The sequence below is a fragment of the Meriones unguiculatus genome, chromosome 12 (genome assembly GCF_030254825.1).
Source record: "Meriones unguiculatus strain TT.TT164.6M chromosome 12, Bangor_MerUng_6.1, whole genome shotgun sequence".
NCBI classification, from domain to species: Eukaryota; Metazoa; Chordata; class Mammalia; order Rodentia; family Muridae; genus Meriones; species Meriones unguiculatus.
Window position 1 is genome coordinate 67,835,516 of NC_083360.1, and position 23,872 is coordinate 67,859,387.

Genomic DNA, 23,872 nt, shown 5'->3' on the forward strand with positions numbered 1-23,872 from the left:
TGTGAATGTTGCAGATGCTGCTGGTCCTCTGGGCTCTGTGGTCCTGAACCTTCCCCTCTAGGTTCTCTGAAGCCCATCCTGTGTGGATGTGTCTTAAATAGAGGAAACACAAATTTTCACTATCTGAAAGCCACCCCACTTTCTTTAACACATTATCTGGTTTTGTCTGGGCATATTTTCTAAACCATTTTGATTTTCATTCTTGCTTCCTCTTTCACATCTTCCCTCTGAATACTGTTTTACAGGTTTTCTTTTTCTAATTCGAATTTTATTTAATATTACAACAAAGATAAACAGTTTTTGTTTGAAATTTATGTGCCTATTTTGAAGACAGAATTTCCTGTAAAAATTTTATAACTGTTATGGCAATACAATTGTTTTTTATTTATATCAAGTATAAAAATATTTAATTTATAATTCAAAGTATGATGCAAAATTTTCTAAGTTAAATTGTGTTGAAGTAGTGGTATACCTTAAAATTTTCCAATATTTAAAGCAGTAAAATGATTTCTTCAAATTGCCTTCATTATGTATGATATAAAGTGATATAAAGGTTCAATGTAATCATCACTGTATATTAGATATCTAATTATTGTTATGCTGTACTGAGGGCTTAATGTGTGATAGACTTGCTGTTCAAGCCTGTTGACTGAGTTGGATTACTGGAACCCACGGTGTGCCCGGAGGACCAACACCTGACAGGTGACCTCCATCCACAGCACTCACCGTGTAACTTGTAGCTTGTGCGTGATCTCTCTGTCTCTCATCTGTGTGTTTCTGTCTCTTTCTCTCATTCTCTCATCGGTGTATCTGTCTCTCTCAGAGGCATAACTACACTTTCAGACACTCACTCATTCGTGACAAAGGCCCCTCATTTGTGCTTTGAAGCTGTCCCTGCATTTTCCTTTGACACTGAATTCTTCAGTTCTAAGATTTACGACTCTGTCTTTATATCATCTCTTTTTTGATTTTCTCTTTCATTGCCTGGGTTTCCCTCATTTAATTGGTTGTATCTGTACACGATCTTGTAGCTCCTTGTGTCTCTGAGCACCGATTTCAAATCTTTTGACAAGGATTTCAGCACTTTGCTTTTACTCTCAGAAATCTATCTGCTCTTACTCTTTCATGATTCTATAGCACCTTACGATTGAAATGTAGATTAATCTATAATCCCAACTGAAAATCACTAACACCACACTGTGAGAGACCCCCATTTTTCCTCCTCTCTCTTTGTGTCATTTAACATGGTCAAGCACAATTTGTCATTTTTTTTTGGCTTCCGTTCCAATCAACTGAAGAGTCAGAAACTGTTTTTCTCCTCATTTTATTTTTTCTTTATCAAAGAGTAACATCCCCCCTTTATTCCAGATCTATTTCAATATCCATATTTGTCAGCTTTCTTTTCTGACAGACACTATATCAATGAGTTTTTCATACAGAAATCCTGTAAATATTTGGAGATTTATTAATAAGTAACACAGGCACGGGGAGATTACCAGTCAGTAAGTTCAGAAATGCCTGATGGTTTTCCAGCACAGGTGTCCACGCCTGTAATCCTGACCTTGAGGAGGACACACAGACATGTACATGGAACACTGTATTATTCAGGCCACACTCTATGCACATGCAAATGCAAACACACAAGCATGGCTATGATAGCGCTTTCATATTCTAAAACGATATAACACGTGTATGTTGGGCTTAGTTAAAATTAACATTGTTTATAATTACTAATTGAGTGCAAAGCCTACAGCGATACTGAATACAAAGAGGACTGGTGCAGGCCTCGCCATCCTCTGTTTCACAATGCAGAACGACAGCAATAGAGTCAGCATGGCATTGGAATTAAAGCATGCGTTTGCTCAGTGGAATAGAGCTGAAGACACAGGCAGAAGTCCTCACACCCACTGACCCTCTTTTTTTTTTTTTTTTTTTTTTTTTTCAATGCAGTTAATTCAGGAACCTTGAACAATCATCTGACCCTGGGGAAAGCCAGCCCACTTTAAATAGCCTCTGGGTAGCCAACCTCAGCATGCCATGTGGGCAATGCAGATAGGTCCACATACATGGAAGCAAGCCAGATCCTCAGCCTTAGCCAAATATGGAGTTGTTTGTGACAGAGAGCACTCACCATCGGGAAGGTGGAAGGCAGAAACCAGCTCCATCTTTCAGGCGCGGCATTACGCAGCTCTCTACAGTTCCCCCTTTTTGTTTTGGACGCATCAGGCAAGAGTAGAGGTCTGATCTCTGATATTAGAAATAAATTGGGACTTTGTACTGATGTTCATTTAGGTGTCATCCACCCAAAGAGCATCAGACCCGTCCGATACCTATTTCTCAGAGGCGGGACCTGGGGCATCAACCCGCATGCAATCAGACATGCTCTTCTCTGACTGACCCTCATTTTTAAGAATACAAAGAATACAAAACTAAACAGTGGAAACAAGAGACTATCTTCAACAAATGGCTCTCGTCTGACTGGGTGATTGCCTGTAGAAGAATGAAAATCAACCCATCTTCATCTTCCTGTAAAATACTAACTCAGCTTCATAGGATGAAAGCCCTAGCTATATGACGTAGTAAACTGAATCTAATGGAAGAAAAATGGTGAACAGGCTTGAGCTCCTTGGCAAGTGAGGGGACTTTTGAGGAGGACACTGAAAGCAGAAGCACTAAGGCGATGGCCAGCAGGTGGCGGTGTTCTCCAAAGGTTCATCACCGCTGCAGATCCAGTGTCCTTTCTGGCACTGTTTCATTGTTTCCTTCCTTCTTTTTTTCTCTCTCTCTCTTTTCTTCTTCCTTCTTTTAATTACTCTTTCTTCCTCTCACCTTTATCTTTCTTTTTTCTTTCTTTCTTCCTTTCTCACTTTTTCCTTCTTTCTACTTTTCCTTTTTTCTTCCTCTCTCATTCTTTTCGTTTTCTTCTCATTCCTTTCTTTCTTTTCTTTGACATGGATAGTATTAAGTCATTAAAAGAACATTCTCAACGTTCCAAAATAGAAAAAAAGTCTCTCACATGAATTTCTTCCAAACCTTGAACTGCTTCATTTTTGGTTTCAACTGGTGCCTATATATTTTTAGAAAAAAAAATCTAGGCAGAAATCAAGATGCAATGCAATGCAGTTGAACAGTGAGCAGAGCGGGTCAGTGTGCAGCAAATGAGGAGATCACACTGGGGCTTCCTGCATCAGGGAGTGGGAAACAAGGGCTGTGAGACTGAAAGCTGGGGGTCTGGGGAAGCAAGCAGGGCCTGGGAGTCTATCAGAAGGGAAGCTGTGTGTGTGCACATGTGTCCATAATTATATATAGTGTGTGTTGCTGTTATACAGTCCGTCCTGTTCAGTATATAAGTTTACCTGTCATTCACTTTCAGTTTTCATCTAGGAAACATATATATATATATATAGAGAGAGAGAGAGAGAGAAAGAGAGACAGAGAGAATATAGATATACACAAACATAAGGTGTTATGCAGCCATCAATCTCTTATTGAACACTGAATCTGAGATTACCCTTCAGTCTTCAGTGTGTCTAGCGCACAAATGCTCATGCAGTTCTGACACACAGCATCTGCTCTCAGTGCTTCAACTGTCTGTACGTTTCCATTTACTCTTTTGTCTTTCCTTGAGGTATGGTTTCATGGTAGAAGTCTCCACTTTCATTTTATTTCTCCTTTCTACTTTCCTAGAAAGAAACTTCTGACGTTGGGTGATGGAACTGAACCAAATGAGATGTCATCGGCAATGAAAGGTAAAGAAAAAAAAGTTTAATCCAAATAACAAAGTAATAGCAACAGTGTTAGCGTCTACGATAAAATAGACAGGATCTATGGTCACTAAATAAAATGATATTATGAAAGTGCCTATATTTTCAGTTGACTTTCAGGTTCAATGTAATCCAAATAAACCTTTCAATAATGTTTCTCTCACTTGGAAAACATACATGGAATCATGAAGATAGAAAAGAATGAAATCAGTGTTATAATTGTAGTGTCATAATTCCTGATTTAAAATTACATCTACACATCTGGTAGAGGGGTACTGCCCTGGACAACCCTCATCACAGAACCCTCTTGCTGTCCAAGCCAATAAACAGAGAGACCTGCAACTGCTCACTGAGCAGAAAATAAAAGGCTGATTTGCTGACCTCGAGGATCGTTGTAGAAGAGGAAACTAAAGAATGGGAAGAGCCAGAAGTAGAGGACAACAGTGAAGAGTGTTCTTGGACACAACAGGTTAGTTGCACAAATGGCCTAAAATTAGTGATGAAAGAATGAACAAGGCTAAGCCAGACAAAAATTCCATCTCAGAAAATGGAGGCAGTGTGGCCTGTAGCTGAGAAACTATGGCAACAGACAGCTGCTGGAGAGAGCAATTCCCTTATCCTCAGGGACAGGGCTCCTGAGAGAGGCTATTCATTCTCCAAGAAATGGTGCTGTACTGTGCACAAGTAGAAGACTGAGAAGAAGGAAGAGCAAAAGACAGAGGAGGAGGAGATGGAGAAGAAAAAAAGAGTAGAAGGAGGAGAAGCAGAAGAATCAGAAGAGAGGAAAATAAGGAGCAAAGCCCATAAAACTGAGAGGAAATAGCAATGTTTGAAATGACTAATTTTAGAGGCAGTTCACTCCCCTGGTGGGCTTCCTCTAAGGGCTGGTTCTTGAGGCTATTCTGAATGAGGTTGTTTCCCAGATTGTTCTTGGTATATTTGTATGTGCTGTAAAGGGAGGTAGTCATTTTCCTTGATCTATTTTGTATTGCTCTACACGGTCTCACTCATATCTAGAACCCAAAAGAGTTGAACTCATCAAAGGCGCCAGAAGTCATGGAAGTCAGATGGAAGACTAATCTGGGGAATATTAGGCCAAAGAGAACTAAGAGACAATGTGACAGGGCAAGATTCTCTGCATTCCACTGCACAGCATACTGGGATACCTGCAGAAGAATACTGTAAACTGGAGAGAAGTTGAAGGGAGGCAGTAGGATTTGTCTAAACATTCTGCAGTGTACTGTGTATCCAATCTGTTTCTGGATACTGTTTATTTATTTAACTTTTATGGTACCGATTATACTCTTGACAACATTTGAATATTTTGAAGAGATACCAAAGTTACTAACAAGAAGTGACTATAAAAGCGTTTTATTTGAATATAAAATAATTAAATATTTAGAAAAAAATTATAAAGAAATATTAAGCTTTGGTACATCAAAGAAAAATAAGAAAACAAGAATTAACATAAATACTTAAATTATGTTAGTATTAAAATTAATAAATAAATAAATAAACAGTTATGAGCAAATGGACACAGAATCAAATGCTTTTACTTATATACAAACTTTTTTCTGTTTTGCTGAAACATCTAGGTAGGTTGATTATATTCATTCCCAAAATGAATGAGAGTTTTAAAGGAAGCTCATGAAGCGAGATAGAGTGTCCTAGTCCAGCACAGTCCTCTCCACTTTGGCTCAGGACTCAGTCCTCCTCCTCTCTCAGTCTGGCCAGCCAGTTGGCTGAGGAAGACAGGGCTCTCCACACTTGTGCTCTGACCACCTCCCAGGCACAGGGGCTGTGTTTCTTCTCTCTGAGGTAGACAGTGATCCTGTGGAAGTACTTCCTCACAGCCTCCATGGGGTCCTCGTGAGTCAGGGGAGATTCCTGCACCCCCACCTGCTGCCTCACACAAGCCTGCAGGTCCTTGAGCTGCAGGAGGAGGCCGGTGCAGAATGTGTCTAGGAGGGTTATCCTCCAAGGAGAAGAGGAGTCCTTTGAGCAGAAGAGGCTCAGGACCTGCTGGGTCAGCTCATTCAGGACAGGGATGGCTTGGGTTTTCTGGATCTGCTGGATATTCTCCTTCTCCAGAGGGAATCCAAAGTCCTTTCTGTCCTTGAGGCAGGAGATAAGGGAGAGTCTCCTCTTTTGTTCCAGGAGTGTCAAGGCACTGTTGTTCTTCAGGTTATGTGTGTGAGGCAGGTCACATCCTAGAGAGCAGGGTGACCAGTAGCTCAGCACCACCAGGACCGTCAAAAAGGCACAGGGCCTCGAAATTGTGAATGTTGCAGATGCTGCTGGTCCTCTGGGCTGTGTGGTCCTGAACCTTCCCCTCCATGTTCTCTGAAGCCTGTCCTTTGTGGATGTGTCTTAAATAGGGGACACACTACTTTTCACTTTCTGAATGCCTTCTTCTTACTTTCTAATATCTTTTCACTTTCTTTAACTAATTTTCTGCTTGTGTCTGTGCATTTTTATACCATTTTGGTTTTCATGATTGCTTCCTCTTTCACTACTGCCTTCCAAAAGTTGTTTTTAAGGTTCTATTTTCTGATCGGAATTGACATTAATTATTACAAAACAGATATTTTTTTCACATTCACACATTTAGTATAAAGACAAAATTTTTGTAAATTGTCCTATAAAGGTTCTTGGTGATGCAAAGTTGTTTACATTTAAACATGTAAAAATAGTGCTGTCCTTTAACTTTTTTCTATATTTGAAGTTCTCTGATTGAGTTATCAACTCTAGTATAAATATATATAAAAGGATAATTTAGTCATCATTGTATACTAATTATTTTTCCAGTGATTCGTAAGCCATCATGAGGGTACAATGTGTACAACAGCTTCCCCTTGAAGCTTGATGAGTTCAGTCTGTTTTCTTGAACCCATGTTTACATCAAGAAACCCACAACTGTAACATGGCTCCTAGCACAAATTTACACGTTGGCAAAGTGTTCATGCTTTCTCTCTCCCCATTCTCCATCATGTACAAAATTACACATTCACACACTCACTCATTTGTGACAACACCTCATGTGTGTTTTGATTCTCTCCCTGAGTTTTCTTTTGATATATTGAATTCTTCGATTCAAAGACTTCTTTCTGTTTTGCCTCATAGTGCTTCTCCACTGATTTTTCTTTTTCATGGATAGAGAGCTTCCTATCTAGCTCTACCACTCCTGCATATATCTAAAATATGTTCAAGTACACAACAAGGACATTAGTTCAACCATGTTTCTAGCAGGTTTATTCGTAACAGTCAGAACATAGAAACAACACAGATGCCCCTCAGAGGAGGAATGGATACAGAAATGGTGGTACAATTAAACAATGGAATACTACTCAGCAGTTAAAAACAAGGAAATCATGAAATTTGCAGGCAAAATGGTGGCATTTGGAAAAGATCATCCTGAGAGACGTATCCCAGAATCAGAAAGACACACACAGTATATACTCTCTTATAAGTGGATACTAGACATATAATATAGGATGAACATACACAAATGAACACCTAGAGAAGCTGAGCTGGCAGGAACTGGGTAAGATGATCAGTCCTCACTCACAAAGGCAAACTGACATAGGAAGAAGGAGAAAACAAGAAACAGCATTTTCTCATTTTATCTGTTATATTTTTGCATGATCTTGTGTCTCGCTGTGTCTCTGATTATTGCTTTGAAATCTTTTCAAGCATATTAACACTTTTCTTCTTCACCGAAATCTGTCACTCTCTGTCATTTTCATGACTCGAGAGCACCTTACAAATGAAATCTAGGTCGATTTATAATCCCACCTTACTCTTCTTTGCAAGACTGTGTCTGCTGAGAGATCCTTATTTTCTTTCCTTCTTTGAGTCACTTAACTTGGTTGAACATCAAACACAACAAGTCACATTCTTCCATCCCAGTAAACCGAATAACCAGAAAGTTGTGTTACTTACTCACTTCCTTAAGCAAATAGTACAATTGTCTTTTTAGGTTCAACAACAATATCAGAGTCTGACAATTCTCTTTTTCTGAAAATCACAATTGCTATTAATTTATCATACACAAATATTGTAAATTTTTTATCCTTACTCATTATTAAACAAAATACCCACTAGGGATATTTTCAGTCAGGAACATGCTTGCAGTAAATGCACAAATAATTGATCGATTGCCCATAAGCCATGTAAAAGCTAGTAAAAGAATACATGCCTGTAATCATGACACTGAGGAGAAGACACAGTCATTTACGTGGAGTGCTGTATGAGTCAGTGTTCTCTAGAGTAACAACATTGATAGACAGAGTCCCTCTCTCACTCTCTCTCTCTATGTACATATACATATATATGTGTAGGAAGTATTAGAGTTACTTCTAGGCTGTGGGCCAGCTAATGCAAAAAGCATTGTTAACTTATGGAAGGTCCAAAAATCCAGTAACTTTTCATCCTACAAGGCTGGATATCTTAGTTGATATTCAGTATGTGCCAGAATGCAAAACAAGTAGGCTCCAAAGATAGAACAGGAATGGACTTGCTAGTGAGGGGAGAACATGCAGACCAACAGCAAAGCTTCCTTCATTTATCCTCCTATGCAGGCTTCCAGCAGAAGGTGGGGCCCACATTAGCAGTGAGTCTCCACACTTCACAGGTTAGATTTATGCTGTATCTTCCCATCTTAAAGATTCTGATTGGCAGTGGATCTCCCCACCCCAATTTAAGCAAAACTCCCTCACACCTGTGACCCTACAGTTGGGCTTTCATCTTTCAGTTGTAGTCAAGTTGATAACCAATAACAGCCACAACTACCTCAAAGGCCAGTCAGTCTCACCACAGTGGTGAGTGCTAGCTTAAGGGAAAGGACTTGTCACAGAAAACTAGGTAGAAAGTGATGGGAGTAAAAGCCCAACATTGAAAGACATCTGGCCACACTGTATGCACATGGAAATGCAAACACACAGCATGTGTATGTAATGGGGTTGTTATAATTTGTGTATTACAGAAGCCTAGTGATTTTTAAAAAGCATGTGAGTATAATAAAAACAGATAGTTGATTGTTGAAGTAAAATGGAAGACCATGACCTAAGTCTTCACACCTACTGACAGCTTGTTTTTTTTTACAGAGAATACACAATTACACACTGGAAATATGACAGCATCTTCAACAAATGGTGTTGGTCCTACTGGATGGATCATTAGTTGACAGCTCACTCTTAAGAAGGAGTCGATAAAGCTCTAGGATTTCCATACATACAGATGCACACTGTCTTCCTCCCTCCAAGTGTCCAGCAGAACTCAGAGATGATGGGTGAAAAAAGAAATATGAAATGGCAGAGAAACTCCTAAAGAAATGCTCAACGTCCTTAGTCATTCAGCAAATGCAATTCAAAACAACCAGAGATTAAACCTCACACACATCAGAATGGATAAAATAAAAAACTCAAGTGATGACACATGCAGAGAGGATGTGGAGAAAGAGGAACCCTCCTCCCATTGCTGGTGGGTATGCAACCTAGAGCAACCATTTTGGAAACCAAAAAAAAAAAAAAAAAAAAAATCTGGTGCTTTCTCGGAAAATTAGGAGTATGCTACATCAAGATCCATCCATATTGCAACTAGGCATTTAGCCAAAAAATGCTCAAGTACACAACAAGGACATTTGCTCCACTATGTTCATAGCAGCATTATTCATAATCGCCAGAATCTGGAAACAACCTAGACACGCCCTCAATTAAACAATGGATGCAGAAATCGTGGTACATTTACACAATGGAATACTACTCAGCAATTAAAAACTAGGAAATTGTGAAAATTTCAGGCAAATGGTGGGAATTAGAAAAGATCATGCTGAATGAGTTAACCCAGAAACAGAAAGACTCATATGGTATATACTCACTTATAAGTGGATATTAGCCATATAATAGAGAATAAACATACTAAAATCTATAGGCCCAAAGAAGCTAAACAACAAGGAGGACCCTAGGGAATATGCTTAATCCTCAGGATAGACATGGGAAGTTGGAGAAGACAGAGAACAGGACAGGAGCCTTCCAAGGGGACCTCTGAAGGACTCTACCCATCAGGATATTGATTGAAGGAGATACTGAAACTCATAGCCATTCTTTGGACAGACTGCAGAAAACCTCATGGAATAAGAGTGAGATAGAAAGACCTGGAGGGATCAGGAACTCCACAAGAAGACAAACACAGCCCAAACATCTGAGCCGAGGGGGGCCTGCAGAGACTGATACTCCAACCAAGGACCATGCATGGAGAGGACCTAGACCCTCTGCTCAGATAAAGCCCATGGGCAGCTCAGTTTCTAAGTGGATTTTCTATTAAGGGGAGCAAAGGGTTTCTCTGACATGAACTCAGCTAACAGCTCTGTGATCACCTCCCAGTGGTGGGGGTGTAGCCTTGCCAGTCCACAGAGGATGATGATGCAGCCAGCCCTGATGAGACGTGGTAGTCGAGGGTCAGATGGAAGGGGACGAGGTCCTCCCATTTCAGTGGACTAGGAAATGGCATGGGGGCAGAAACTGGTTGGTGGGTGAGACTGGGAGGAAATGGAGGGTGCTACAGCTGGGATACAAAGCAAATAAACTGTGATAAGGAAATAAATGTTAAACTATAAAAAAGTAGAATCTCTGTGCTGGTATGCGCAAAACCACAGATCTTGTTCCATTAGGATTAAGAACTAGGTTTTCTGAAACCATTAAGATTGCCCACGGTTGGGGTACCAGTCTCTCCAGGGCACCCAGGAGATCCTGTCCCCTCAAGGTCTTTCTATCACCCCTTCTTTCATAAAATTCCATGCTTTCTGCCCAAAGTTTGGTTATGGGTCTCAGCTGCTGCTTTGATACCTCGATCAGTGGAGACTTTTCCAGGCCGTCTGTGGCAGGCTCCTGTCCTGTTCCCTGCCTTCCTCTGTCTATAGCATTTGTCCTTCTGAATGAGGATTTCCCTAGGGTCTTCCTTATGGTTTAGCTTTTTAGGAGTATAGATTTTAGTATGTTTGTCCTATATTATATATCTAATAAACACTTATGGGTATGAAAACACTATGTGTGTCTTTTTGCTTCTGGGAAACATCACTCAAGATGATCTCTTCTAGCTCCCTGCATTCAAATGCAAAATTCATTATTTTGTTTTTTTTTTTTTAATATCTGAGTAGTATTGGTGTGGGAGGTGGGATTGGGAGGAGATGAGGGAGGGAGCCACAGCCAGGATACAAATTGAATAAACTATAATAAATCATGAGAATAGTAATAACGAGGATGATATAAACGTCAAAAGAAAAAAGAGTGAGCATGACCAGAACCTGGATTCATGTTACACCAAGTAGCACGTTCCTCTGTGGAAGAGGTTATCTGAACTCTTGAAGTCTCAGATCCAAAGGCAGTCACAAACCCGTGCGTTTACCCAGCTCATTGTTGCTGGTAGCAGCAGGCAGAGCAGCAGGTGGAGACTCTTCTGTGGGTTCAGAAGATACCCGCATTCCTAGCTCAGGGTTGGTTTGCTCAGTTGCACGATGCAGTCCAAATGTTTTCCTTAATATTCAGAAACTGTGAGCTTGGTTGTGAATAGCTCCTGAGGAGACTACAGAAAGACTCCTCCTTCTCCAGAGAACTTCGACTGTAGAAGGCTTGAGGGAAAGGACACACAGTGACCATTTTGTGCCCCTGTAGCCGATTGGCTAAACGTCGGTTCAGAAGACATGAACGCTGAGGACATGAACCTGAGAGAATTTTCCCTCCCTCGGATGAGAAGTGAAGGAAATGAAATCCTCCAAAGGAATATCGGTTCTCCTGGGGGAAAGCCTGTTTTAGTGTGGAGGAAACTGCCAAGAAACTGAATTCTCTGGAGAAGTCACCAGAGTTGGACTCAGTTTGTTTTTTGGAGGCCATGGCCGGTAGGGGGCGCTCGTCTCTAACTATTGTTCAGCTTTGAAGATTCTGTTTTCCTTTTTTTCTTTCTTTTTTTCCTTTCGTTTCTTTTTTCTTTCTTTCTTTCTTCCTTCTTTTCTTTCTTTATTTCTTTCTTTCTTTCTTCTTTCTTTCTTTCTGTCTCTTTCTATCTTTCTTTCGAACCTTTCTTCCTTCTTCTTTCTGTCTTTCTCTCTTTTTATTTTTTCTTTCTTTTTTCTTTTTTCTGTTTTCCTTCCTTCCATCCTTTCTTTCTTTCCTTCCTTCTCTCCTTTCTTTCCATTCTTTCTTTCTTTCTCTCTTTCTCTTTTCTTTTTTTTTCATTTGACACTACTTTAGGTCATTAGATGAACATTCTCTATGTTCCAAAAATAAGAGAAAATTTCCTCACATGTGAGGTTTTTTTTAAAAAATTAACTTTGAACAGGTGAATTTTTAGTTTAATACATGGTTATGCATTTTTAGATGAAATATTACTAAGGAATCAAGATGTAATAGAAAGCAATTGTGCAGTGAGCAGAGCTGGGAGCCAGGAGCCCAACTGTGCCATTCTATATGGGAGTGGGGGTGGGCAAGGGCTGTGAGACTGAAAGAGGGGTCGGGGAATGCAGGGACATACAGGGAGTGTATCAGAAGAAAGAGCTGTGTATGTGCACATATATGTAATTAAATAGAGTATGAAGTCCTATTACATGGAACATCATGTATATTACATAAATATATCTGTAATTCCACTTTCAGTTATGGTGTAGAACAATGTGTCTTATATAAAGGATTGTCACCCATCAATTTCTGATTGAACATTGAATTGGAGATTAATCTTCAGTGTCCATGTGTCTAGTAAAGATATTCAGGCAATTCTGACAAACAGCAACTGCTCTCAGTGCTTTAACTCTCTGCATTTTTCCATTCAATATTTCATCTCTCCTTGAGACGTTCATTTCATGGTAGATGTCTCCACTTTTTTTTTTTCCTAGCAAAGTAGAAAAAAAAAAACACTCTGATGTTGGTTTGTGGCATTGAATCAAAAAAAGTACAATGTCATAAAAATGAAATTGAGAGAAAGGAACATACATGTCATTAAAAAAAAACCCAAACCAAAAGTAATTGCAACCATGTAAGCTACTAATATAAAACAGAATATATTTTTAAAATAGAATATTTTTAAAATAGAATATATTTTATAACATTTTATATAATATAAAATGTTATGAAAGCGATCTTTCAAGTGATATTCTGGGCCCATGCAATCCAAATGAAACTTTCAATAATGTTTCTCCCAGAAGTATCACTTTAAAGGACACGTGGAATCAGAGCTACCAAAGAATTAAAAGCGGTGTTGTATTTGTAGTATCACAATACCTGATTTCAAATCACAGCTATTAATATGAAGAGACCTACTGCACTGCATAACTCTTACCACAGAACTAATTGCAGTCTAAACCAATAGACACAGAGACCCACACCTGACCACTGAGCAGAAAATAAAAGGCTGATTTCCTGGACTCAAGAATCATTCACAAAAGAGGGAGTGGAAGGATGGAAGAGCCAGAGGGTTGTGTGACTACAGAAAGGGAGCGTCGTGGACACAACAGGTGAGTTGCACAAATGACCTAAAAAAGGTTATGACTGAATGAACAAGACCGAGCGACATAAAAATATTACATCTTGAAAAGTGAAGGTAACTTCACCTGTACAGCTGAGAAACTATGGCACCTGATGGCTGTTGAGAGATAGAGTCAGTTATCCTCAGGGATGGGACCCCAGAGAGAAGCTACCCATAGCCCAAAAGATGGTGCTCTACTGTGCACAAGTAGGACTAAAGACAAAGAGCAAAAAAATGAAGGAGGAGGAGGAGAGAAAGGAGGGGGAGAAAGAGAAGGAGGAAGAGGAGGAGTTTGGGTGATGGTGATGAAGATAAGTAGCAGAAGTGGAGAAGGAGGAGGAGAAAAAGCCCATCAAATAGAGTGCAAATAGCGGTGTTAGAAAAGTTTGATTTTCGTGGTATTTTCTTCCCTACTGGGATTTATTCCAGGCTGGTTCTTGGGGCTATTATGAATGGGGTTAATCCCAGGTTTTCCTTCGGGTATTTGTCTGTGCTATGAAGGCAGCTGAGTCATTCTTCTTGATCTACTGTATGCTGATGTACATGAGCTCACTCATATTTATATTACAAAACAGTTAAACCTATCAAAGTTGAGAGTAGACGGTAGGTACCAGAGGTCATGGAAGCTAAACAGAAAATTAATCTGGGAAATATTAGGTGAAAGAGGATTAGGAAACACTGTGAGAGGAGCAAGATCCTCTGGCTTTCCATTGCACAGAATGTTGGCTAAACCTCCAGAAGCTTAATATAGACTGGAGATGAGCAGAGAGAAGGCTCTAGGGTTCATGTAAACACTATACAGTGTCCCTGAATATCCAGCCTGATTTTTGGATACTGTTTATTTGTATGCTTTTTATGGTGATGAGAATAATGTTAAAAGCATTGGGAAAATTTGTAAAAATACTGAATTTACTTATGAAGTGTTTTATAAAGCAATTTTATTTGAATACAAATTGTTTAATTACAAATGATGGTTTGGTACATTAAAGAAACAATAAGACAGTAAGATTTAAAATAAATGCCTGAAATTATATTAATAGTTAAATAAATAAATATGACCAAATGGATAAAGAAAAAAAATGCTTTTACATATACAAAAAGTTTGCTCTGTTTCACTGAAACATCTAGTCACGTTGATTATATTCATCCCAAAATGAATGAGAGTTTTAAAGGAAGCTCATGAAGCGAGATAGAGTGTCCTAGTCCAGCACAGTCCTCTCCTCTTTGGCTCAGGACTCAGTCCTTCTCCTCTCTCCATCTGGCCAGCCAGTGGGCTGAGGAAGACAGGGCTCTCCACACTTGTGCTCTGACCACCTCCCAGGCACAGGGGCTGTGTTTCTTCTCTCTCAGGTAGACAGTGATCCTATGGAAGTACTTCCTCACAGCCTCCACGGGGTCCTCCTGGGTCAGGGGAGATTCCTGCACCCCGACCTGCTGCCTCAGACAGGCCTGCAGGTCCTGGAGCTGCTGGTGGAGGCCGCTGCAGAATGTGTCTAGGAGGGTTGTCTCCCAAGCAGAAGAGGAGTCCTTTGAGCAGAAGAGGCTCAGGACCTGCTGGGTCAGCTCATTCAAGACAGGGATGGCTTGAGTCTTCTGGATCTGCTGGACATTCTCCTTCTCCAGAGGGAATCCAAAGTCCTTTCTGTCCTTGAGACAGGAGACAGGGGAGACTCTCCTCATTTGTGCCAGGAGTGTCAGGGCTCTCTTGTTCCTGAGGTTGTGTGTGTGAGGCAGGTCACATCCTAGAGAGCAGGTTGACCAGCAGCTCAGCACCACCAGGACCGTCAGGAAGGCACAGGGCTTCGACATTGTGGATGTTGCAGATGCTGCTGGTCCTCTGGGCTCTGTGGTCCTGAACCTTCCCCTCTAGGTTCTCTGAAGCCCATCCTGTGGGGATGCATCTTAAATAATGGGAAACACTAGTTTCCATTTTCTGAATGCTCTTTTTTTACTTCCCAATTTTGTTTTCACTTTCTTTCATTCTTTCTCTGCTTGTGTCTGGGAAGTTTTTCTCAACCATTTTGGCTTTCATTATTGTGTGAACTTTTCCTCCTTCCCTCTACAAAAGCTTTTTAGAATTTCTCTTCTAAATGAAGTAACTTTTACAATACAGATATACATCAAAAATATAAAATTTACTCCTCTAATGTAAAGAATAAAAATAATTTCATCAGAAAATTATTGTATTTCATTAACTGAGTTTAGAATTTATCTTTAAACTAAATTTGCAGAATGATTTTTATTTTCTTCATATAATACATAAATCATAAACTAAGTCTCGTCACAAATTCATTTTTAAATAATAATTTATGATAGGGTAATATATATTTCAAATTTGTTCAATGTTTTTATTAGTTAATAAAGTATTATCTTCACATTGACTTTTAGTTTTTCAGTTCATTAACTTATACATAAATATATCTTGGCCTCTCCAGCTATTTGCTATGTATCAAAGTTTGTGCGACATTGGTGGCACATGCTTTTAATCCCAGCGTTCAGCATGGGGAGGCAAAGGCAGGTGGATCTCTGAGTTTGAGGCTAGCCTCATCTACCAGACAGCCAGGGCTCCATAGAGAACCCCATCTCAAAAAACAAAAACAGCCCCCCAAAAAAGGCTAAATAAACAACAACAAAGAATATATTTTTTCCATTCAGGGTTGCACATTATTAATGCTTAAAACTTTTCAGGAGAGTTCAATCATGATTTGTGAAGTATTAGTATTTAATCTCTTAAGCCTAACTTACAGGCATGGGTGTAGTTCAGTTAATGAAGTGCTTCTGTAGCACACCCGAAGCCCTCTATTTGATCTCCAGTACATTGTACTGGATATTGAGTACACACATGCCATCCAGCACTGAGGGGATGGAGGAGAACCATCATCATTAGGGCAAACCCTCAGTTGTGTAGTGAGTCTCCATCCTGCTGTGCATGGAAACCCCATATGTCACCAAATGCCACCTCTTATAACAGACTTCGAGGTCAAATGATCATGGAAAAGAATATTTTAAAGCTACACATTCTTCTGACACTCTTTTATCTTTGTTGGTGAGTAGTCAGTCCTTCTCATGTGACACAGAAGTAAACCAACAAAAGAAATAGATGGTATGAAAAAAGATTTTTTTTTTTTTACACCAAGTGTGGTCACCTACCTCTAATCTCAAATAGTTGACATGAAGATCAGGAGCACAAGGCTAGCTTTTGGCACAGTTAGTTTCGAGCTGTAATAATGTATCCGAAATGATATTTTAAGGGGGAGGAGAAAAGAAAAGAGAGAAGCATAGTGAGGAAGAGTAAAGGAAAAGGATAAGATGAAGAGGGGAGGATGGTGAGGATGATTTTTTCTAGATCCCACCATTTGCCTGCAAAATTCATGATTTCCTTGTTTTTAATTGCTGAGTAGTATTCCATTGTGTAAAAGTACCATAATTTCCTTATCCATTCCTCCGTTGATGGACATCTGGGTTGTTTCCAGATTCTGGCTATTATGAATAAAGCTGCTACAAAACATGGTTGAACAAATGTCCTTGTTGTGTACTTGAGCATCTTTTGGATATATGACTAGGAGTGGTATAGCTGGATCTTGAGGTAACACTATTCCTAATTGTCTGAGAAAGCGCCAGATTGATTTCCATAGTGGTTGTACCAGTTTACATTCCCACCAGCAATGGAGGAGGGTTCTCCTTTCTCCACAGTCCCTCCAGAATGCATTGTCTCTTGAGTTTTTGATCTTAGCCATTCTGATGGGTGTAAGGTGGAATCTCAGGGTCGTTTTGATTTGCATCTCTCTGATGGCTAGGGATGTTGAACATCTCCTTATGTGTTTCTCTGCCATTCTATATTCTTCTACAGAGAATTCTCTATTTAGCTCCATACCCCACTTTTTTAACTGGATTGCTTAAATTACTGCCTTTTAACTTCTTTAGTTCTTTATATATTCCAGATATCAGCCCTTTGTCAGATGTTGGGTTGGTGAAGATCCTTTCTCAGTCTGTAGGCTGTCATTTTTTTTCTGACGACAGTGTCTTTTGCTTTAGAGAAGCTTTTCAGTTTCATGAGGTCCCATTTATTGATTGTTGCTCTTAGGGCCTGTGCTGATGGTGTTCTGTTCAGGAAGTTGTCTCCTGTGCCAATGACAAATTGTATTTTTGAAATACAATGACATAGATAGAATAAAGATTCCCCTTCCCAGAGAAGTCTCACAGGACCTAACCCATAGACCAAGAACAACAGTAACTATGGGCTGCTGAGAAAAGGAAAAACAGTGTTTCCTAGTTAGTATCTAATACCGAATGGTAATCACTAGAATCATATACATACAAGTCACGCTAAATTGACTAAGGTTAGACATACACAAATACATACATATACACATATATGTATTTGGGGGTATGAGTGTGTGTGTGAATGAATGTGTGTATGAATGTGTATACATATATGTATGTTACATCTGTGAGTATGCGTGTGAAATAACGATTTTTAAGAAGGCCATGATTTCATGAAGGTGCAAGGGGAATAATGGAGGGGATGAGGGGGAGGAAAGAGATGAGGGAAAAATGATGGAATATTTAATAAAAACTGAAAACATATTAAATAAGTTTATAAATATAACATTGATTTATAGCAAAAAAAAATCCCTTTAAGAAAAAAAAATGGGATTATAGGAAAGGAAGAATGTAACAAAGTAAGACAGAAACCGCATGGGGCAAACATGAAGTCCTTCAGATTCATGGCATCTGGGGCTTGTGATGGAAACTACTTGGCTCCAAAGAGCTTAAGTCGTCCTTTACCCCCATCTCCGATACCTGAAGCACTAATGTCTTCTTTCTTGGGTCAGCTCTGTTTCGTTCCTGCAGCCTTCCCCCATGGAAATATGACCTTTCCCAGGGATCTACTTACTGTCCTTGTAGTCCCGGGATCATTTGAGAACAGGTTCAGGCCAGTTTGCTATGGCTGGAAGGGATGTCTGCCTTACGTACTCTTGGTAAAGCCACAGCGTGTACTACCAAGTGACTCCCTGTGCATTTTCGCTGTCCCGACTGGAAAGCACAAATTCGAACACTGCAAATAGGCTGTGGCGTGTGTGGAATGTTGCAAAAACACAAAATTAGTTGTACCTGTATGTCCGTATTGTTCCAGACATTAGGGAAATCGTAGCTATTATTGCATTGGATTTTTTTTTTTTTTAACTTTTCCCATCGTCTTCTGGAAGATGCACTATTCAAAGTTTGTTCAGGTAATCCTGCCCCATGTGTCTGCAAGCTCAGAAATCCTTCATTCCATTGTCCTGCCTGGTCCGTCGCTAAGGCCTCCAGCTGGACATGTACACAGAGTTCTTTAACTCCAATACCTCAGTTTGTGTCTTCTCCTCATCCCTATTTCTTCACCATCATGGTCACTCACACCATGTATTAACTCCCCGATGTCATTTTTGTGTGTTTGTATGTTTCATAGTGCCACCTTTGAATATTTCTTTAAAATATTTCTTTTCAGGAATTTTATCATGTGACTTCATCATCTTCAGAGGTGCGCTTTATTTTTCTCCAAGGCAGCTTGCCAAGAAAATCTAGTTTTATGTTTTAAAGTTCACGCCAGGAATTATTCATTCCTAGGCCTCTGCTCAGAGACCACCAGCTTCCTTTATTTTTCTTTAGAGCATTGAAGATAATCACAATGAGTTGGATATTACCTTTCCCTGTAATTCTGACGGTTCTAAGCAGCAGGCTCTGTCCACTTGCTCAAGTCTCATTCTTGAAGTATATATCACAAACCACCACATTTTTCATTCGCATATGCAACAGCATGGACCTTACCACTTTTTTTTTACTTTGGTTTACAAAATGTGATTGTTGATTTGTTTTCAGTAAGCTGTAATTCAAGAAGTTAATAATTACATGAATTAAATCAAACAAAATGCCAAGTAAATAACATAAAAAGTCAATCACTGAAAATTTTAATAAAATGTGAAGATAAATGTTGTTACATGAAAACTGTATAAATCTTATAACTACATGAAAATAAATAGATAAGTAAATGAATAAATATCAGGTCAGTCATCTCCGAGAGACTGATATATATTCCTGTATTTCTCATATATGTTTAACTTTATGAAAATATTTCCTAAACTCAACTAAATCAAATATGACCAGCGTATAAATAGGTATTACTTGAAATAAAAGTCCACACCCTGGCAATGGACAAAGAGACACCTTGTTGGTGGTGTTGTTCTTATATCCATCAGGGGCAGAGCAGATGGCAGTCCTACCTTGATGCCTGGCTTGGTGGCCAACGCTTTTTTATGTCTAGGACTCATGAAAATCAAATCAAGTCATATCTAGGCAGCCCAGCATGGGAGGAGGAAGATGGGCAAAGACCTGCAGACCACCATGCTAGCCATGGACCTGTCCTCCAGTGTACCACACAGACACCTGCTTGCTGACACTCCACGCGGCATGGATGGGGAATGTAACACCAGGGCCCGATGGCCAAGTGACCAGCCTGCAGCTGGAGAGAGATGGAACTGGACACTCCAGGGAGGAGAGGAGCAGCTTGTTGTGAGCGGCCAGCCCAGCAGTGGTGAGAATGCAGCCTTAGCTGCAGCTGAGGGCCATGTCTGAGTTCATGGCTATGCAGTGGCATGGGGTCGGTGTCACTGTCCACTAGAGAATATGGGATGTCCCTGGTCAGGGCAGCTCCTGGGGACCATCTGGGTATCCAGAGGCTGTGCCTAACTACCTGCTCCTCACTGGATGCAGTGCTCCAGAAACCTAGCCCAGCCTCTCAGCACCAGCAGCATGCAGGAGAGCTGGCCCTGTGCCTTGCCCAGGCAGTCCAGTGGAGATGGCCTGATGGAAGCAGGGGTGAGCCGGCCCTTAGGGTGTGAGTGTGGGGCAGCTGACTGAGCCTGATCCTGATCTGCCGTAGAACAGCACTGGCACAGAGGTGATGCTCCCCACCCACACCACGTGCGGCAGACTGAAGAGCAGGCCCCAGGGAATGAGATCAGGCAAGCTGACTCTGCCTCCTGCTGGTGGAATCACTGGGTAGCCTAGGCAGAGCAGTGCTGGAGATCTCTCTCTCTCTCTCTCTCTCTCTCTCTCTCTCTCTCTCTCTCTCTCGGTGCAGATAAGTGAAAGCTAGCCGGCTGACCAGCTCTGCTACCACCCAAGCCCAGAGCCAGGGCTCTGTGTTGGCCACCCCAAAAGCTGTATCATCTGCAACCTGTTGGGATGCATAAAAGGGCCAATCCTGCTGACCCAAAGCTGCAGGATCTTCCTGACACAGGGCAACAAGAGACCTGGGAGGAGGCCTCACGAGGATCCAACATAGATGGTGTCACAGAAGCCAGAGGTCTTGAACCAGACCAATGACTCATTGCAAAGAACATTTGCAAATGAAGATACGAAAGTGAAGACAGAGGGGTACACTGTGACATACAGCCACACAGCTTCCACAATGAGATGTTTTCTGTGCTTGTTTTTTTTTTTTTTTTTTTTTTTAATGGGGAGGGTGGTTTGCAAGGGCTAAAGGTGGATACGAGGGGACTGGGAGATGAGCGGGACTGAGGTGCATGAAGTGAAACTCACAAAGAAACGATAGAACTCTTTAAAAAAACAAACAAACAAAAAACAGAAGACTGAGATGTCAGAGTACCGAAGAACAATGGTCCTCCAGTTGCTGCGGGAGCTTGTCAGGAGGGCTGCATTCCAGGCAACTGAGGAGCTGTCTGTGAGGAAGAACTGGAGGGTGGGATCCGCTGGAGTCTCAGCTGGAGGAAAGACATGGCCTGGAGCCTCTTGAACTGGGTGCCACCCACCATCTCCCTTGGGAATGGAAGCCTCTCTATCACTCCTGCAAGAGGAAAAGGAGACTTTTCTCACTTGGCCCAGGAGCACAAATGTCTCTCTGCTAAGCATGGGGGAGCTCACAGCCCAGAGAGCCAACAGGGCATAACGGCACATCACCGGAGCGGCCAGTAGAGGGAGCAGGAGGGCCATGGGGAAATGAGGACGCCGCTGGCCTGGTTGAGCTGAGGCGGGGTGAGTCTTGAATTCTAGGTTCTGCAAAGAAAGCCTGCGCGTCCTGGCTTTTATGCAGTAACACAACTGTCATCTCTGAACACTTCCCCACAGTTTACTTCCGTGTTTTTGTTTGTGTGTTCCCCATGCAAACTGAGAGCACAAGCCTAGAATAATCCTTTTGCAATGAAGGTAAATGTTCCCAGTAAACCAGAGTGGAGTACCACGCCAAATGGATATCATCATTCCAAACATAAGTTCATCTCTACTCAGAAGCGTGTATAGGTGTGTAATCACTCACCTATCCACGCCATGGACTTTTTGTTTGATTAACTGTTAGTCTGATATAGGTACCTTGTTTAGCCACAGTCTGTACCTCCATTTTCTATCCTCCATTTGTAGCGATGTCCCTACTGCCCTGTGGCTTTCCACAGGTATTCCGTGACTTGCTGGAGCATTCATGGCAAGAAGCCCTTAGCGTCAGGAGCGGTGGGGTGGTTGTGTTTTTCTTTCACAGTGACTCATTACTTCTGAAAGAGCTTCTCTGAAGTTGTTTTCCTCCAGGAAAACATTCTTGAAGGTCACTGTGTGTCACTGGTCTCTTGGGGTCACGGTTAATGCAGACTCTGCCCTCTCTGCCTCCGTTTTTTGAGATCTAAGATTCTCCCAGCTGTAACCACCCTGAGAGCAGGTTCTTTCCAGTTGTGACTGAGTGTGACAATTCTAATCTCCTGACCACGCTGCCATCTAAACACTTTCTTCTGATGTACAGTGATGGGCGTTTCTCAGCACCCCTCCTTCCACTTCCCACCCAGAGAACACAAACACACCCTATGACTTCAAAACTCTAGCTCCAGAAGTGTCATTCCTTCAGCTTCCCAGCATATTAAATCCTCGCATTTGTATCTGTGTGAAAGACCTGTCTTCAAAAAAAACTCATGTCCCTGGATACTGTTGTGTCAGGAATCCTCAAAAGCTAAATGAATTGTTCTTGTTCCATTGCTGAAAAAAATGTCCAATTTGTCATAATTCAATTTTTTTAATTTTCTAAATGTTGTTTATCATTAATCTTTTTCTTCAACGCTGACTACTTACTATATTTGACAATGTGACAATGATAGATTGATGGCTTACCTTCACTGGCAGCTGATCATTCAGGAACTGGTGTCCTACATGTGTTTATGCAGGCGATGTGATGTACCATCCATACCCCAGAACCTGCCCAAAACCCACATTATCACCGCTGTCTCTCATTCTATTAGTGTGTAGCCCAAACATCCTGGCCAGTCTGTCAGAGAGACACACGTTCTGTGATTCAGCTGAAAAAACTATGTGCTCAGTAACTTTTCTAATGGTTTCTGAATGTGATGGTGGATGAATGGTTGACATTTTGGTTTATTCATCCTTTCATTACATTCTATCTTTTGGTAAAGTCATGAAAATACAAGGAACCAAAAGAAGAACTAAAGAAGAACTATGGCTCTTCTTCGCCTTTTATTTATTATTTCCGCTTTTCCAAAAAGTAGAAAAGACACCTAAGGGGATTGTGCATCCGGCAGAGATTAAAAGGACAACCATCCCCATGCCAATCAACTGACTTTACCTTTGCAGGACCGGCTCCTCGAGCCTCATATATTCTCTCTCATAGTGGAGATTTGAATAGTTTTGAAGAGGAAAAGGAGGAATAAGACCAACTACTTATAGAAGACTAACTCTATTTGTAAGAAGCAGCCAGCCCCAACTCAGCACTAACCCGCCTGGCAGGATTATATACTAGCAATCCTCTGAGGCAGTGAAAATATTACTTCCAGAAATCTAAAAGATAAAAGAAAAAGAATTAGATGGTTTTTAATTTTGTTGTCATTAACCTGGAAAACAATGATGATGGCATTCATGTTTAAGGAATGCTACTAATGGGTCTTATACTGCTGTGAGGTCTTGGAGAATATTCACTCATATACTTATGTGGTAGGGGAGATAAGCTGACCAGGAGACCATTCAGTCACCCCTCTCTGGAAAACCACGCCAATGATATTAACTTATAGAACATTTCAAAGACAAAATCAATATTCAAAGTTAGAAAAAAATATCTAGTGTCACGTTGAGGTCTGCTTTGTCTGCAATAGTCCTTAAAAGAACTGAGGAGTGGAGATGCAGATGAGAATTCAGGGCCCAGGAGAACCCATGGCATGCAATCAGTAGAGCAGATAGAGAGGTCGGGGTAACAGCAGATGAAATGGGTTTACTTCCGTTTGTAAGAAACAAAACATTTCTCTTAGGTTTGCTTTACTTGTATGAGTGTGTCCCTGCGCATGTGCCAAGTGTGGTTGAACTTATTTATCTTGTTTATCACTGGTATTAAGATAAATGCCCCCCCCAACTTCAACACACACGTTTGTATCATGAGTTTCTCTAGTTTTTTAAGCTGGCGTCCTGGTTTTACAGACATTTAACAAATCTGTCACATTTGAAGTGTCATCCTCTCTGACAAATACAGACCATGTACACAGACTGTGTCACCTGGAGCCTCTCTCGTGGCCCTAGGTGAAACCGTCAAATTTTACCAGAAGCAAGGGCCA

The 23,872-nt window shown here is 40.8% G+C and overlaps 2 protein-coding genes and 1 pseudogene across 2 annotated transcripts; 1 reads left to right on the top strand and 2 right to left on the bottom strand.

The window, feature by feature from the left end:
- Positions 1-5,146: 5,146 nt before the first annotated feature.
- Positions 5,147-11,244, bottom strand: LOC132646699 (interferon alpha-1-like). Its single transcript, XM_060365213.1, has 2 exons — positions 11,169-11,244; positions 5,147-6,133 (listed from the first exon to the last, which is right to left on the bottom strand). The coding sequence occupies exons 1-2, from the start codon at positions 11,242-11,244 to the stop codon at positions 5,469-5,471; spliced, it is 741 nt and encodes a 246-aa protein (XP_060221196.1). The 3' UTR covers positions 5,147-5,468.
- Positions 11,245-14,255: 3,011 nt separating this feature from the next.
- On the bottom strand, positions 14,256-15,808 carry LOC132646746 (interferon alpha-1-like). The gene has a single exon (XM_060365240.1). It carries the CDS (start codon positions 15,084-15,086, stop codon positions 14,514-14,516), a length of 573 nt encoding a protein of 190 aa, XP_060221223.1. The 5' UTR covers positions 15,087-15,808; the 3' UTR covers positions 14,256-14,513.
- Positions 15,809-19,458: 3,650 nt separating this feature from the next.
- Positions 19,459-19,590, top strand: LOC132646890 (small nucleolar RNA SNORA48; annotated as a pseudogene).
- Positions 19,591-23,872: the final 4,282 nt, after the last annotated feature.

Excerpts from the sequence above, each read along its gene's own strand:
- LOC132646746 (XM_060365240.1), bottom strand. The coding sequence starts at position 15,086 with ATGTCGAAGCCCTGTGCCTTCCTGACGGTCCTGGTGGTGCTGAGCTGC.
- LOC132646699 (XM_060365213.1), bottom strand. The coding sequence starts at position 11,244 with ATGCGGGTATCTTCTGAACCCACAGAAGAGTCTCCACCTGCTGCTCTG. Across the intron at positions 6,134-11,168 it reads TACCAGCAACAATGAGCTGG|ACACATCCACAAAGGACAGG; the intron begins GTAAACGCACGG and ends CCCCTATTTAAG.